The 17,729-nt window shown below is 40.5% G+C and overlaps 1 protein-coding gene across 1 annotated transcript in view; it reads right to left on the bottom strand.

Annotated features, from left to right (window-relative positions):
- The window catches only part of LOC139324524 (vomeronasal type-2 receptor 26-like), a 29,946-nt gene extending 24,197 nt beyond the window's left edge, over positions 1-5,749 (bottom strand). Inside the window, exon 1 of the mRNA XM_070954237.1 lies at positions 5,650-5,749. Within this exon, the coding sequence (XP_070810338.1) occupies positions 5,650-5,749 (100 nt within the window). The remainder of the gene's footprint in view (positions 1-5,649) is intronic.
- Positions 5,750-17,729: the final 11,980 nt, after the last annotated feature.

Below are 17,729 nucleotides of genomic sequence, written 5' to 3'. Positions count from 1 at the left end.
TCTGAACACAGGAAACAGTCATCAGCATCTGAAAAAGAAATTATAGCACTCATATTTATAACTGTTTTGATCGAATGGGAGGAAAGATGACTAATGAAACTTTCTAAGCTAAGTGTTTTCAGTTTGTTCTGATAGAGTATGATCAAGGAGATTTAATATGCCTGTCATCAACATTTGTATGATAAATAGATGTTGAGACTCTAGAAAAAGTGCAGAGAAGAGCAACAAAGATTATTAGGCGACTCAATGCTAAAACATATAAAGATCAGCTACTAGAACTGAGTATGTCTAGTTTGATGAAAAGAAGGACTAAGAGTGACATGATAACAGTGTTCCAATATCTCAGGGGCCGCCACAAAGAAGAGGGAGTCAAGCTGTTATGTATGTATCTGTTTTGTGCGGGAAATTCAAATGCAACAAATGCTTGTGATTGGTTAACGGGTATTTCAGAACTGTATATAAGGAGGGCTGTTGCCTGTGGTTCTTTGCTAAAGTCTCACCCTGAATTAAAGAGCTGTTGTCACTAGCTTGCTTGTGCCTCTCGTTATTCCCGCGCTACAACATTGGCGACGAAGGTGGGATTGAGGCCACAAGAAGCAAATCAAAAAGAGCTCTGAGTTTCAGCCAGGGTGACTAGCGGTCTACGGAGACATACTGCGATGTCTGCCTACGTTCCGCCAAAACCCTTCAATCCGACCCGAGAGAAGTAGGGGTCGTATCTGACCAGGTTCGAGTGTTCCCTGGAAGCAAGTGAGATGCAAGGGCTATCTGCGAATCGAAAAAGAGCCCTCTTCTTGAGCCACTGCGGGCCAGACGTTTTTGAGATGGACGAGTCCCTCTGCGAGCCAAATCCAGTCCAGACGGTCCCCTGGGACGTCCTACAAGCAAACCCAAGAGCCCACTACGCTCCCGTTCCTTCAAAGTTTGTACAGCGCTACAAGTTCCGGGAACGAATACAAAGAGAAGGAGAACCGGTCAGCGCATATGTGGCTGCTCTTCGAAAAGCCGCACCGCATTGCAACTACCAGGATCTAGACGATGTGCTACTCGAGCCGTTGATTTGTGGCGTGAGAGACACTTGATCACAGGGGCGCCTTCTAGCAAAGCCAGTTTTAACGTTAGCCAGCGCGCTCGATTAAGCCAGAGCACATGAAGCATCCACTAAGGCTTCTGAAGCGCTACAATGGCCACAGCCAAGCAAAGACGGCCCGAAGTCAGCCCCCATTCACAGAGAGGAGGCACGAACCAGTACAGAGGAAGAGTCAGACGAGAACGTCTTCCACACAGATAAGAAAAAGAGCGAGCAAAGTCGCCGCCACAAGAACTGTTCGAGTTGCGGCGGAAATCACGAGAGACAGTCCTGCAAATACAGAGATACCATTTGCAGGCGCTGTGAAAAGGAGGGCCATCTGGCTAGAGTCTGTAGAGCTCAATTTCCGTGAAATAACAAGTCACATGACTATTCCAACCAATCAGAACCGACACATTCAAACCAGCCAACCAGATGGTGGCACAAGAAAACGGCATGAGAATCAAAAGTGAGAAACCTACAGCACGAGAATCGGCCAAGCCAGTACGTCTGCAGAGGAAAAGGTCTACATGAGAGTAGAAATTGAAGGGAGACCATGCGATATGGAAATTGACACTGGGTCTACCCTGTCAATCATGTCCTGGGCTACACTTAAATCGCTTCTACCGAAGTTCCAGAAAAACCAGCTGTCATGGCAACGAGTTCGCCTCCTCGACTACCAAGGAAACCACACCCTGGTCTCTGATAACGGGCCCCAATTCACAGCAACTCAATTTGAAAGCTATCTGGCTGAGTTAGGCATACGACACGCATTATCTGCTCCTTTCCATCCAGCTTCGAATGGCCTTGTAGAGAGATTTGTACGAACGACCAAAGAAGCACTGTCCCGACTCGATGCGGGAGACTGGCAAGCTAGGATTGATCAATTCTTAGCAATACAACATGCAACCCCATGCACTGCCACAGGGCGCAGCCCAGCAGAGCTCTTAATGGGCCGTAAACTCAGGTGCACCCTCGACCACTTACACCCAAACTACTCCACAGATAATTTTAAGGGGGAAGAGGGAGGATGGAGACAATTCCAAATCGGGACCCCGGTATTTGCTAGGAATTAGGCCAGTGGCCCACTATGGCTCGGGGGAATTATTGTAGGGATCACCAGTCCAAAATCATACACAGTGGACGTAGGGCAAGGTAAAATTTGGAGAAGGCACATAGATCAATTACGCAAACGTTTGAATTGTGAAGCCTGTGAAAATTCAAATACTGTAAAACCTAACTTCCAAAGTTTCCCCAAAACAGCTATCTCAAGCCCGAGTAAACCGGAATACTTATCGGGTAAGCCTGAGTTCCAGTGCCGCCCCTGCGAGTCGACACTCCCAGCTGGGGATGGCCACGCCTCTGGAGAAATCCAGGAGGTGCCATTGGCGGAGCCAGGAGAGACGGGAGGTCCCTCTGACCGGCTCGACGCCTCTCCAGCAACTGAACTGCGCAGGTCAACCAGAGTAAAGTCACGCCCTGGTCACCTGCATGATTTTGTATGTAAATATGTGAATAGATAGGATAAGTGCCTTCTGGGAATGGAGGGGTGTTATGTATGTATCTATTTTGTGCGGGAAATTCAAATGAAACAAATGCTTGTGATTGGTTAACAGGTATTTCAGAAGTGTATATAAGGAGGGCTGTTGCCTGTGGTTCTTTGCTGAATCTCACCCTGAATTAAAGAGCTGTTGTCACTAGCTTGCTTGTGCCTCTCGTTATTCCCGCGCTACAACACAAGCTATTCTCTAAACCATCTTAAATCAGGACAAGAAGTAATGGATGGAAATTAATCAAAAAGAAAAGTAACCTAGAACTAAGGAGAAATTTCCTGACAGTGATAACAATTAATCCAGTAGGTGTTCAGACATTGGAGTTTTTAAGAAAATATTAGACATCCAGTTGTCTGAAAAGGTATAAGGTTGCCTTCTTGAGTAGAGAGTAGAAATAGAAGGCCTCCAAGGTCCACTCAAACTCTATTATTCTGTTATAATGGTATATTATTTCTGACAGCTGTGCTGCATAAAACAAAAAGAAATTCTGATGGGTTTAATCTAGAAAACGTCTATTGTCCTGTATGCTACTAGGGAGTTCTGGAACTGAAAGAAAGACCCAAAGGTTATGTTATTCTACTTTACTAAGGTACCTAAAAACCTGTAAGCTGTCCAGATTCACTTAATTCAGATGATGGTATAGAAATGTGGTGAATACATAAATAAATAATCTAAATTTAAATTATTTTTTGTTTCCAAAAATACACAATCAGGAAATTAGACTAGCTTAACTAACTGCGATCTCTCCTTTACCATTTATTTTAAATCTTTCCGAACTGCAACTCCCAAAGTTATAGCATGTTCATTCCACCCAATCTTGAAATCTCTTTACTTTCATAGAAACCATAGAAGAAAAGATTTAGTTTTATGGTCTGGTTTATCTTTCTCAAAGTAAAAAAGATGTCATGATATTTGAATAGACTCCTAAGTAATCAACATCTCTCCAGAATTATTGTCAAATGAATTATGGACAAATTTGTAAAGAGATGGTAAACTACTGTTTATAATTAAAGAGTAATATAAGGCATTGCACAAAATACATAGCAATGGAATCTCTGCTTTAGATCTCTTACCTGTCTTGTTTGAAATTTTACCTTCTGGGCATTTAAGGCAATCATAGCAGCAATAGAGCTTTCCTTCTATTTTTATTTTGCTGCAACCTGATAAGCATGGGGGATTGCACTTAGAAAAGGGCTGAACCTATTAAAAAGGAAAACTGAGAAATTATTACTTAACCTTTCAGGAATTCTTGCATCTGAAGAATTGGATTTGACTAGTATTTAAGTGGGACCTTGGAATTCAGTTGCTTTGAAAATCATTGAATTCATCGCTTGATACTCAATGAAGATCCTAGAACTTGTTGATATCAGCTACCTTGTGACTCACAACCTTATTCCATATGAGAACAATTTGTTTGGTACTCATCATTTTTGGTACTCATCGTGCCTTCCAGAACCAATTAACAATGACTACCGAGGTACCACTGTATTAACAAAGTATTGTCAAACAGGCCAGAAAGACACATTGGGAGAAGGAAGCAGGTAATTGGTAAATGTTTACCAATTAAATAAGTTCACTGGTTGTATACTGGATTGGCCGTCTTGTATGAAGCGTACATCCTTAAGTAACCATGTGACAGGAAGTGGTATAATTTAGGAAGTGCAGCCATATTTAATTTAAATTTAAATTTAATTTAATTTAATTTAATTTAATTTAATTTAATTTAATTTAATTTAATTTAATTTAATTATTTAATTTAATTATTTAATTTAATTTAATTTAATTTAATTTAATTTAATTTAATTTAATTTAATTTAATTTAATTTAATTTAATTTAATTTAATTTAATTTAATTTAATTTAATTTAATTTAATTTAATTTAATTTAATTTAATTTAATTTAATTTAATTTCCAATTTATATACCACCCTTCTCCCTGAGAGGACCGATCCCTGCGGCACTCCACAAATGAGAGGCCTCGAGGTCGACCTCTGCCCCCCTGCCAACACAAACTGCGACCGGTCAGAGAGAAAGGAGGAGAACCACCGCAACACAGTGCCTCCCACCCCCAACTCTTCCAGCCGGTGCAGCATGATACCATGGTCGATGGTATCAAAAGCCGCTGAGAGATCTAATAGGACCAGAACAGAGGAATAACCCCTGTCCCGAGCCCTCCAGAGATCATCCACCAACGCGACCAATGCCGTTTCCGTGCTGTGCCCAGACCTGAAACCCGACTGGAACGGATCTAGATAGGATTTTTCCTCCAGGAATTGCGGAAACTGTTGCGCGACCACACTCTCAACAACCTTCGCCAGGAAGCGGAGGTTGGAAACAGGATGATAGTTGGCCAATATTGCTGGATCCAGAGACGGCTTCTTGAGGAGAGGCCTCACCACCGCCTCTTTCAGGGCAGCGGGGAAGTGACCCTCACTCAACGAAGCATTAATGACGCCCTGGAGCCAGCCTCGTGTAACCTCCCGGGAAGCCAGTACCAACCAGGAGGGACACGGGTCCAGTAAACATGTGGCCGCACTAAGTCTCCCCAAAATCCTGTCCACATCATCGGGAGTCACAGCATCAAACTCCTCCCAGATAACATTCTCAAGACTGTTCCTCGTCACCCTGCCCTGATCTACCCAGTCAGAGTCCAGATCCCCCGGGATCTGAGCGATTTTGTCATACAGGTATTGTCCGAAATCCTCCGCCCTGCCTTCTAAGGGATCCTCCCGCACTCCCAGATGGAGCAGGGCGCGGGTCACCCTAAACAGGGCGGCCGGACGATTCCCTGATGATGCAATAGAGGCGGAAAAGTAGTTAGACTTTGCCGTCTTTATCGCCACTAGGTAGGCCTTAATATGCGACCTTACCAGTGTTCTATCAGATTCAGCGAGACTGGCCCTCCAACCGCTCTCCAGGCGTCTTTTCTGGCGCTTCATTTCCCTCAGCTCCTCAGTAAACCAAGGAGCCGCATGGGATCGGCATCGGGTCAGAGGCCGCAAAGGCACAACTCGGTCCAAGGCCCCACCAGCCGCCCGATCCCAGGTAGCCACCAGGTCCCCGGCCGAGTCATGTGCTAGATCCTCAGGAAATGGCCCAAGCTCCGTCTGGAACCTATCAGGATCCATCAGGCGCCTGGGGCGGATCCATCTAATTGGGTCCGCCTCCCTGCGGCGAGGGGTCGCGGTTCGAAGATCTAGGCGAAGGAGTGAGTGGTCAGTCCATGACAAGGGTTCCATGTCTATATCCCCTATAACAAGACCACTCAACCACTGGCCAGAGACAAAAATCAGATCCAGAGTGTGACCTCCCCTGTGAGTAGGGCCATGAACTAACTGGGTCAGGTCCATGGCCGTCATGGAAGCCATGAACTCTCGAGCCACCTCAGACGTTTCACCAATGGATGGCAAGTTGAAATCACCCATGACTAAAAGCCTGGGTGTATCTACTGCCACCGTGGCTATCACGTTGAGTAGCTCAGGTAGGGCTGTTGCCACGCGGCAGGGAGCCAGGTACGTAAGCAACAAGCCCATCTGAACCCCACGGCCCCACCTCACAAGGAGGGACTCACATCCGGCTATCTGAGGCACAGTGGTCTCCCTCGGACCCAGATCCTCGTTAATAATAACCGCCACCCCCCCCGCCCCTCCCCTGGGCCCTCGGCTGATGGAATGCTCTGAAGCCTGGTGGGCACATTTCAACCAGAGGGACGCCACCCTCCGGGCCCAACCAGGTCTCCGTAATACCCGCCAGGTCTGCTCCTCCCTCTTGTATAAGATCGTGAATGAGGGGGGCCTTATTGACCACGGACCTGGCATTGCACAGCATCAGCCGAAGGCCCAGCTCCTGAGTATCTAAGCCACCTAGTATCCGAGCAGAGCCTTGGGGACCGGGGCAAGCAATTGCTCTCAGACAGCAAGTGCGAGCCCCCAACACCTGATGTGGTCCCCTGCTCCCGCCATATCTGCCCCTCCCATTCACCGTGCCGATGGTACAGCCCTCATAGATATCGTCCCCCATCCCTTTCCCAATCCCTCGTCCAGTGCCCCCCAGATCGTTACCCTGTGCCGGGCACGGCTCTGACCCTGGTGGATTTCCCCCCCCCATCCGCCATAGTCGTCTTCCCAATATCTTTAAAAGAATAATTACAACCCCCCCCAGAACCCCTTAAAATCTTTAGAAATTTCCCTAAAAAGCCCCATAAATTCTTCCTTGCTCCATGCCATCTCTCCGGACTCCAAAGTCCGTCATCGAGATAGGCCCTCAATAATGTGGGGGGCCAAACCTGCGAGAGGGGAGAATCTCGCAGGACAAGGAGTTCCGACACTGAATACATATAGCCATCAGGGGAAACAGTCCAAGGAGTATCTTATTACCTTTACTTTTACCTTATTATTTATTAATTTGAGGTTCTGCTTCTAAAACCCCAACATTCCCAGAAATCATGTAAACTCTGGGACAGAGTTTTCCTTATATTTTGTAAATCCTCCTTTATAGAAATTTCTCTTCTAATCACTGTAAATTTTTTACGTTGTTTTTTTATTTTAGGGTAATCATGTTCATGAATCACTTTGAGAAAAGAGTCATTGCATGCCTGTAATTCCTGAAAGAACTTTCTGAGCATTAAAGCAGTAAGTATAAATAAAATAAATTATTCACCATGGTTTGATATTGGTACCAAAACAACCTGGTTAAACATGGTGGGCCAGATTATTTCCTCTGCAGAAATAGTAAGGAGATTTTCAAGCGAAGTCACTGGAGATATGTTTCCAATTTTGATCTGATTAAATGATTGGTTGGGGAAGGTGACCCAGTTGATAACATCAAATTCAGTTGCTAGTTCTCCTCTTTCATCAAAGGAAACCATTTCTCCAGCACTGTTGTTAAATGAAACAGCTTTCAGATACCAATGGAACTAAATGGAAATCATTAAAAGAAATTTATAACAATTGGAAGCAATGAGCAAGTATGAATGAAGGATCTTTTATAAATTAGGTGTTATCCTTTTAAGGCAGACCAATCAGCAAATATAATATGAGGAATATTTATTGTTATGGGGTATGGCAACAGAAACTTGAATGCCTGCAGGAATTTCATTCTAAGGCAGAATTAGTCTCTTTCTCACTCTCTCTCTTCTTTCCCGGGACTAAATTGGCATTTACTTTCTCTTAACAGTCCTTCTAATGACTTTTGCAGCCTTTTTAAAAAAGCATTTATGTGAAGGAAAGGTTCTGTATTCAAATGGACCATGACCCGATATGCACACAAACGCACTAAAGCATGGAAGTTGACAGAGGAATCTTGAAAAACTACTTGGTTTAATAAAAACACATAAAAATAAAACCTACAAGAAGGCACCAACGGCCTAAAAGATTTTCTCTCAGCAAAGTCCATTAGCTCTAATCTTCTTCCCAAGCGTGGGAGGCTCTCTGCGTTCTTTGTCAGTCTTCTCAGGAGCAAGACAGTGACTCAGCTCTTTGTAGCAACTTCAGCTCTGGAGTAAGGTCTCAGGTGAGGTTTCTGGCCATGATCTGCTGCTCTCTTCTGGGCTCTGCAGAGAACTCTGCAGTGAACTCTGGTGCTGCTTATATACTGATTAACTGACCGTTGGAAAGTGCGGGGAAACTCAGAACCAGGAATCTGTGCTCTGATTGGTTCATTCAAACTGTTCAAACCAATCAATCAATTAGCTGCAGCAATATACTGAGAGGCTTTTCCTCTCACAATTTAGGTATTTAGAATTCCTTTAGTATTCCCATTCATTTTGGAAGCAATATTATTATATATGTCAGCTGGTCCAATAATATTGACTCTTAATGGCACCCTGGTTACTTGCTGTTGCTCACAAGCTCTGGTGTACTAAAATATTGTGAGCATTTGATCTACGAAGAACCAACAAAAAAATTGTTGTGGTCTCTCTATTGATCACTCTTCAATGCCATCCTTTCTTTTTTCTCATACTCTTCTCTTCACTGTGGAATCAAAGTGGAATCAAACCAGGGTAGGGGAGAGGGGGTGGCAGCTGTTATTAGGGAGACTCTTAGTCCGCGAGAGGTCACTGCTCCTAAGATAGACGGGTGTGAGACCCTCCTCATGAAGTGGGGCCCGCAGGGTCAGCTGGGCTTGTTGATTGCGTACCTGTCTCCCAGCTGCGTATCAACAGCCGTGCCCGGGCTGCTTGACGCCCTATTGAGGCTGGTGGTAGAGTTTCCCAGACTTATTGTGCTTGGGGACTTCAATCTGCCATCCCTGGGTGGGGCGTTGGGGGTGGCTTGGGAGTTCATGGTCTCCATTGTCTTTGTGTTTTTAATAGGCTGTACACCGGCCGGAGTCCTTCGGGAGAAGGGCGGTATAGAAATTTATTTATTTATTTATTTATTTATTTATTTATTTATTTATTTATTTATTTATTTATTTATTTATTTATTTATTATGTATTTTATATTTTTAACTGGTTGTTTTATTGTTGTGAGCCGCCCTCAGTCCTCAGAGATAGGACGGTATATAAATTTAATTAAATAAATTAAATAAAAATAAATAAAATGCAGGACCCCAAGCAAATATTCAAGACTCACTGCAACTCAATGCCTTTCCTTCCTTCCTTCCTTCCTGGAGGATTGCACTTAGAAAAGGGCTGTATCTATTGGACATTTAGAAGGAAAATTAAGAAATTATTACTTAACATTTCAGGAATTCTTGCATCTGAAGAATTGGATTTTACTAGTATTTAAATGGTACCTTGAAACTCAGCTGCTTTGAAACTCACTGAATTCATTGTTCGTTTGATACTCAATGAGGAAGCTAGAACTTGTTGATATCAGCTACCTTGTGACTCACAACCGTATTCCTTATGAGAACAATTTGTTTAATATTCATCATTTTTGGTATTCATCGTGCCTCCTGGAACCAATTAAAAATGATGATTGAGGCACCACTGTATTAACAAAGTATTGTAAAACAGGCCAGAAATACACATTGAGAAAAGCAAGCAGCCTTAGTCATCTTACAAACAACACTTAAGATATGAGAAATGCAACTCTATTGCAAAAATATTATGTTGAGTAAATGTTAACCAATTAAATAAATACACAGGCTGTATATTGGGTTGGCCATGTTGTACGAAGCATACATCCTTAAGTAACCATGTGACAGAAAGTGGTATGATTTAGGAAGTGCAGCCATATTGGTTATTTTTAAAAGACTTTTGTTATTCATATAATCAAGAACTATGTCCTTTGTCACAGTTGGTGGAACTGCAAATAGAATGTCCAGAAAGAATTCATTTCTAAAATAAAATTATGCCTTAATGCCTTCAAGAATCTTCTATTTTGTCTACTTGAAAGAATGTTTAATTGCTTCTTTGGAAGAATGGCTAACTAATTTGTGAAAGTATTCTTCCCTATACAGAATAACTTTGTATTGAAAAATTTGAAGTTCATTCTAACTGGAAATCATTCTTGCACTATAACATTATAAAAGAATTTATATCACAACCAAAAATCTATCTTTGAATTTTATGGAAAATTAGATTTCCAGTATTGATTCTATTTATAGCTTTACTTGGTGATTTATACTATGTTAAGTAGGTATTTTCAGTTTACACAATTTTGGTCACTACTGTAAAGGTAGTGTTTCCACAATTTTGGTCACTACTGTAAAGCTCCAAATAATTTTCAGAGAGATATTGTACAATAACATGATTCATGGCATATTTATAAATAGTAGATACTTTACCTTTGGCTATCAAGCTGCATCTCATTATCTTTCCTGTGTTATTTTATTTCTCTTACACTATTTTTGCTTATATATTTTTTCTAAAGAGTTTTAAATTAAGAAATAATAAGGTATCGGTTAGTCATCCAGTCATCACATCTTAATTAAATATTAAGTTTGGAATCTACTTTTCTCTGAGGTCCGTGGTAATTTCTACTAGTGCCAAATCTGATTTGACCAAGTCAAATCATTACCCTGAAAGATATATGTAGTCTCCCCTTCTGGAAATGTTTACCTTTGAGGCAGATTAAGTTGCAAACCATTCTATTGTCAACCCTGAAGCTGACCTGCCCATGGCCATTTTGATGCTTCAGCATTGCCACACTGGAGATGAGGGATAGGGTGGGGGGAATAGAGATAGCTGGTGTTTTATAGCCAAAATAAAATGCTTTCCCCTGGGAACCAAGGACATTCTAACCAGAGAGAGGAGGAGCGACGTTACCAGGTAACCAGACGGCACCTTGATTGGATCATATGAATCTCAATTCCAAAGGAAAGCGTTTTCGGGCGGCAGACCCGCGATCCCCTTCCTGATTCCAAACATGGGGTGTGCAGAGGCAAAAAAAGTGCACCGCATTTCAGGCGGCAGCTCTGGCCAAGAGGAAAGAGAAGGTGAGTCTGCTGAGATGAGGGCGTGCAGCTCTCCAATGTGCAATGGGTAGAAAGTATTTTCAGTCGGCAGCGCTCCGATCCCCTCCCCGAATCCAAAACGGTTCACGGTTCCCCGCTGCACATTGCAGGAAAACTGACCGCCGCCTGAAACGCGGCTCTGAGAATTGGATTGGGGAATCCGGCCAATAGGCAGCGGTGGCTGGAAAGAAGGGGCATTTCACTTTAGGGACACCCATTCAGCTTGGCTCGGCTCTTGGGCGTGGAAAGGGTTTAGGCGGCGGTGGCAGCAGCTCCTCACATTGCTGGGAAGCGAAGTCATCACGACCATTGTCTGCCCTGAGCTGCCCATGCTGCGGCCAGATGGGTGACCAGCTGCGAATAGTGGGGCCTGCCTTGTTTCCCAAAGCTGCCAGGCAGAGCCCCCCCCCAACCATCCTGAAGAGGTTTGTTCCTCAGGCTGTGCTCTGACTATCCCACCAGAGCATGCGAGGGGTCTCTTTGGGAGAAAGCGAGTAGTCCCTGCAGATCGCAGAAGCACCCTAATAAGTTTTCTGGAAAAGAACTTATCAGTAATCAACACCCTCTTTCCCAGCCGAGCATCTGAGGCACCTCTCGCTTGCAGGAGGAGGAGGAGGACAGAGTAAAGCAGCACCACCTTAAATGCTGGTAGGCAGAGGTAGAATTCTTTTTTCCTTGTTTTCCTCCCCCAAAATTAAGGTGCGTCTTATACTCCAAAAATTCCATAGGTATTTAGAATTCTTTTAGTATTCCCATGCATGTTGGAAGCAATATTATCATCTATGTCAGCTGGACTAATAATATTTATGGCACCCTGGTTACTTGCTGTTGCTCACAAGCTCTGGTGTACTAAAATATTGTGAGCATTTGATCTATGAAGAGCCAACAAAAAATTCTTGTGGTCTGTCTATTGATCACTCTTCAATGCCATTGTTTCTTTTTTTTCTTATGTATCTCCTACTCTTCTCTTCACTGTGGAATCAAAATGCAGGACCCCAAGCAAATAATCAAGACTTACTGCAGCTCAATGCCCTTCCTTCCTTCCTTCCTTCCTTCCTTCCTTCCTTCCTTCCTTCCTTCCTTCCTTCCTTCCTTCCTTCCTTCCTTCCTTCCTTCTTCTCATAATCTTTTCCTCACTGTGTAATCAAAACTCAGAATCTAAGCAAATAATCAAAGATAATTACAGTATTCTTTGTTAACTTAGGAAACTGAAAATATTCCATCCAGAAACTAATGGAGGAAACTAATGGAGAATTTATATTTCAAAAAGGAGGGCAAAAATTATTCATAAGTAATTACATAATGGATCTCAAGTAACTTCGAGTTCTTCTGTTATTTAAAGCGAACAATGGCCTTACTTAGAGGAAGCATAAGATTCAGAGGTGATTTAGTTCATCTTCAGAATACTCTTATTAGCTATAAAACTCCAAAATACTAGCTGAACATTTATGTTACTGGCCCTTATATAAGGGGGTATTTTCATTCATGTCATTTTTACCTGCCACGGCTGTTGACTGAGTTCCCAAGCATTTCCTCTTTTTCTGCTCTTAGATGAAAGCATGGCTTGCAAAGCATGGGCAACTGCATATACAGCATTGTAAATGCTATAACTTTGCCCAGTTATAGTAGATTCAATCACAGATTCAGGAAGGGTCTCCAGTGACTCCTCACCAGTGCATTGATTGTCATTGACCTCATTTAATCCAGCATTTGGGAAAGAACATTCAAACACATCTTCCCAAAACACTCTTGTCAAACTGTCCTCTTCTTCTGAAGAAGGTTTTCTCATCTGAATAAATTTCTTAAACCCTAATATTTCCTTTGAGGAAACTGCCAACGATAGTGCACCATGCATGAAATCCAGGCTCCTGTATCTTTGAAAGGGGACTGATGTGAATTCCATCTGTGCTGGCATGACCCAAACTTTATCTTTTCTCTTCATTGGCATGTCTTCATATTCTGAAATAAATGGCAACATTCTAAGAACAGGCTTGTCCTCATTTTCACCATCTGTGATTACAACATTGGCAGTACTTCTCATAATAGCCTTATATACCGATATATAACCATTAAGTTGAATTTCAATATCATTGGTAAGAGAGTCCTTTGGCATTTCTTCCATGAAATCAAAACAGATGCCTTTCTTAGAAAATATATCAAGCTTATTCTGTATCAACCTCTTTCCATTTTCAAGGTTTGGGAAAATGAGCCCAATCCATTTCCACTGGAAGTGAAGCAACAATTGAATCAGCCCCCTAATTTGGAGATCTTCATTTGGAAATAATTGATGGAAGAAAGCAGCTTCTATGTTGTCATCTATCTCTGCAGTTGAACCATATATGAGCTAAGAAAAAAGAAGAAATCAGAGTATATACTTCCAAATCACTTATGTCTATTTTAAGGATCTTATTTAAATATTAATGTTCTCCAGGCAAGGGTAGATTTGATTACCATTAGCATGTTCCAGTACAATTTCTATGATAATTATTTCTTAATAAACAAAGCTCCAGAAATATATGAACTCCAAGGATGGATATGAACCTCTGGATTATGCTATCTTTAAACATGTTTCAATGACATAATTTACCCTGTAGATTAGATATACGCAACTAGATATATGTAGATTAGATATTCAAGCATTTTGAATCATTCCTCTCTTTCCCACCCTGGATGAAATATATTTTGATGTTTAGCTTGATTGTGATTTTAACTATATGAGGTAATGTTATCCCTTTGTTTTGAATGTGTCTGACACTAATAGGTTCATAAAGATAAAATTTGGAATAGAAATTAAACTAAATCAAGCAAGAAATACTGTATTTAGATTTGACTCCTTTCTTTATGGGATGGCTCTTACCTGTGGGATCTTATATATATTCAGAATGTTTGACATGAACTGACCAATGAAAGCATTATGTCCTGCAATCACAGATATTACATTGTCCTTGAGGTCACATTTGTAGTTGGGGATGAACCTTCCCTTTGTAGAGAGAAGCTCCAAGGTAGCCAGATAGATCCATCTTGCCAGGACATAGGTATTGAAGATATGGATACCGAGGTTGATGTTTGGCAAGATCCTGGAATTCTCATTGATTTCTTTGATTGCAAATTCCAAAGCCAAGATGTGCTGGTAGTTTTGCATATAATATCTGAAATGAATTTTACAACATCTGTTGCCAAATCTGGAATTGGCTGCATTCTAATTGTATCACAGAAGTTTAGATTGTGCAGGCCACAAGCACTGATACAGGTGGAAGCACTAGCATCAAAGAAACCATTTGTTTAAAATATTCAAGAAAGAGGTCAAAGCAATATAACAATCCATATGCATTCAGGCAGCCCAATTGCAAAATGCAATGAATATTAATAATTTCTGGGGTTTTATATTCTTAATTTGGAGGTCTATATTTAATTTTACTTTCTACCCTAATTTTCTACTTTACTTATTCAATACCCTAGAAATTTCTGAGGAATATTGGATATAATATATGCATGTACAACTAACTACAATCATGCATACCTTAACATATCACTGGTATGAAACAATGCTTTGGAGGCATTTATTTCATTTGTACTTCATTGAGTTATATCCATATGAGAAAAGTGTCTTAAAATTAAACTGATACTTGCTAGAATGGTACCAAAGCATAGAAATAGAAACACAATGGAAAATAACTTGTGTAACAGATGGAAATTGAACCAATATTATGTAGAGAGAAATCATGCCCTTTGGAATGAATTGCCCCTGGATATTTGTAACATCTCTGACCTCTGGGTCTTTTGCTGTGCCCTCAAGACCCTATGGTTCTGACAGGCGGGGCTGTCTAACTGAATGATTTTAAATTGGATTTTAATTTTGGGCTTTAAAATTTGGCCAAAACTATTTAATGATTTTAATTAATTTTAACTATGATATTGTATATTTATATTTTAATTCTGACTGTACACCGCCCCGAGTCCTTTGGGGGAAGGGCGGTATATAAATAAAATTATTACTATTATTATTATTATTATTATTATTATTATTATTATTATTATTATTATTATTATTATTATTATTATTATTTAGCAAAGGGCAATTTAACATTCACCCTCCATCCTAATTCAATCATGTCATAGGCTTTAACTATTTTCTGTATTTTCATTACTTAAAAATAAGAATTCCATACATGAAATCATCAACCAGTTCATCTGATGGACTTCTTCTGAATGTTACTTGATCAGAAATCATGTAAATTTGAGACGAAATGCCCGCAATGACCAAGTCTTCTGAATGATAATGCTTATGCTTAATAAAAGGCTGATTTCCAACAGAACTTTTAGAAAGGGTTGTGTCAGCTTCTACATAGAAGGACAATATTGCTACAGATGCAAAGAATAATATCATTTTGTACAGCAATTTATCTCTCAGCCATCTGTTCACTCCATTAGAATTAGGCATTTGAAATAGGACAGCCTGAGATACAGTGTTCCATGAGGCTGCTTTAAAGTAGAGGTTTACTCTTTTAAAAAATCAGAATGACAGGACTTTGTCCTCTAGCTGTACCCTTGGGGAAAAAAGAATATTGCATTTTTGTTCCTGTTGAAATACATTACTTTTAATATTTTCTCTAACTCCTTAGAGATTGAAAATAAGAATGCATAATTAATAATGATTGTACAGGTCTAGACATGCTCAGGTGAACAAGCCAACTTGTGATACACAGAGTATTGTAACCTGCAATTAAGGACCAAATAATAGTGATGGGGGACAGAGAGAACTAAATGAGAAATGTAAAAAGTTTTGTTCTCCAGGATCTGCAGTTGGCTTCCAACTGAGAAAACAGCTGAATTCAAATGGAAATTTCAGTCACCATTAATTAAAAAACATACTAAATTGCATTAAATGATTTTTTTTATTGAAAAAGTTTTACAAGTACAAATTTTCCCATTCCCCCCCCCCCCATTTCCCTCCCTAACCCTCCCTAGCCCTCCCCTCCTCCCATGACTTCCCCAAGGTGAAATCCAAATCCAAATCATATTATATCATATTTTACCACCCATCTATTCTGCCCCCTGTGTACTATACATTTCTACATGACATTGAACTATTCTACCCCCTGTATACTATACATTTCTACACAACATTCAACTAAAAGCTATCTGGTACTTCCTAGTTTGATATTTATTCTGTACATAATCTATCCATTTCTTCCACTCCCATGCATAAGTCTCTTGAGTCCGGTCTTTTAAGTATGCTGATATCTTCGCCATTTCTGCAAAACTGGCCACCTTCAAAGTCCATTGTTCAATAGTAGGCATAACATCCCTTTTCCAATATTGACCAATCAGTAACCTAGCTGCTGTCACCATATACAATATCAATTTTGTTTCACCCCTTGAAAAGTCCTTAACTATGCCCAATAAAAACAATTGAGGAAAAAATGGAGTTTTTTCTTCAGAACATTTTGCATAACCCACCAAATCTTTATCCAGAATGCCTTCACTTTCTTGCAAGTCCACCATATATGATAATATGTAGCATCTAAACAATCACATCTCCAACATTTTGGTTGAACATTAGGATACATGCATGACAATTTCTTAGGATCTAAATGCCACCTATAAAACATTTTATAAAATTTTTCCCTCAAGTTCTGTGACTGCGTAAATTTAACATTCTGAACCCATATTTTTTCCCACATTTCCATCATAACTGGTTCTGCAAAGTTTTGCACCCATTTTATCATACAATCTTTAACCAATTCATTTTCTGAATCTCTTTCTAACAAAACATTATAAACCCTCTTGATATGCATTGGGCCTTTCTCTTTTATCTGTCTTACCAATTCTTCTTCATGCAACATTAAACCAGTTTTTTGATCTTCTCTCCATCTCAGTTGAAGCTGATTATACTGTAACCAAGTTAAATTAATCCCTTCTTCCAACAGTTTATTTAATGTCTTTAGTTGCCATCTGCCCCCATCATTAAAAAGTACTTCTTTGTATAAAAACCCCCTGAGTGACTTTATGTCTGTATTCCATATAATATGACCAAGATCCAACCACAACGGTATTTTATAATCCCATTTGTACCGGTGCTTCTTCCATACTCTCATCAAGGAGTTTCTAAGTATATGGCTGTTAAATAGTTTATCCACTTTATTTTCATAAAATAAATATGCATGCCAACCAAATTCAAGATCAGAACTCTCTATATTCAATATTCCAGTCTTTGTCCTTCCAAACCAATCACTTGCTTGTGTCAACGCTGCTGCTTCATAGTACAGTCGTAGGTTTGGAAGTTTAAGGCCACCCCTTTCACGAACATCTTGCATAATTTTCAATTTAACTCTTGGCTTTTTCTCATTCCAAACAAACTTATTCACTCCTTTTTGCCATTCCATCAGCTGTTTATCACCTTTAAGCACCTGAATCATTTGAAACAAAAATAAAAATCTAGGTAGAACATTCATTTTAACTGCTGCTATTCTTCCAAGTAAGGACAGCTGCAGTTTTTTCCAAGTTTCCATATCCTTTTGTACCTTTCGCCACAACACCTCATAATTATTTTGGAACAGTTTTATATTTGAATCTGCAACTTGGACTCCTAGATATCTCACCTTTGATACTATTTCAAAGCCTGCCTTCCTTTCAAGTTCCTTCTTTTGATCTTCTGTCATGTTTTTAACTATCATCTTGTTTTTTTTTCTGATTCAGTCTAAA

The sequence above is a fragment of the Pituophis catenifer genome, unplaced genomic scaffold (assembly GCF_029215685.1).
Source record: "Pituophis catenifer annectens isolate HBS135680 unplaced genomic scaffold, rPitCat1.0.hap2 SCAF_15, whole genome shotgun sequence".
Taxonomy (NCBI): Eukaryota; Metazoa; Chordata; class Lepidosauria; order Squamata; family Colubridae; genus Pituophis; species Pituophis catenifer.
This window is presented reverse-complemented; position numbering and strand designations above follow the sequence as displayed.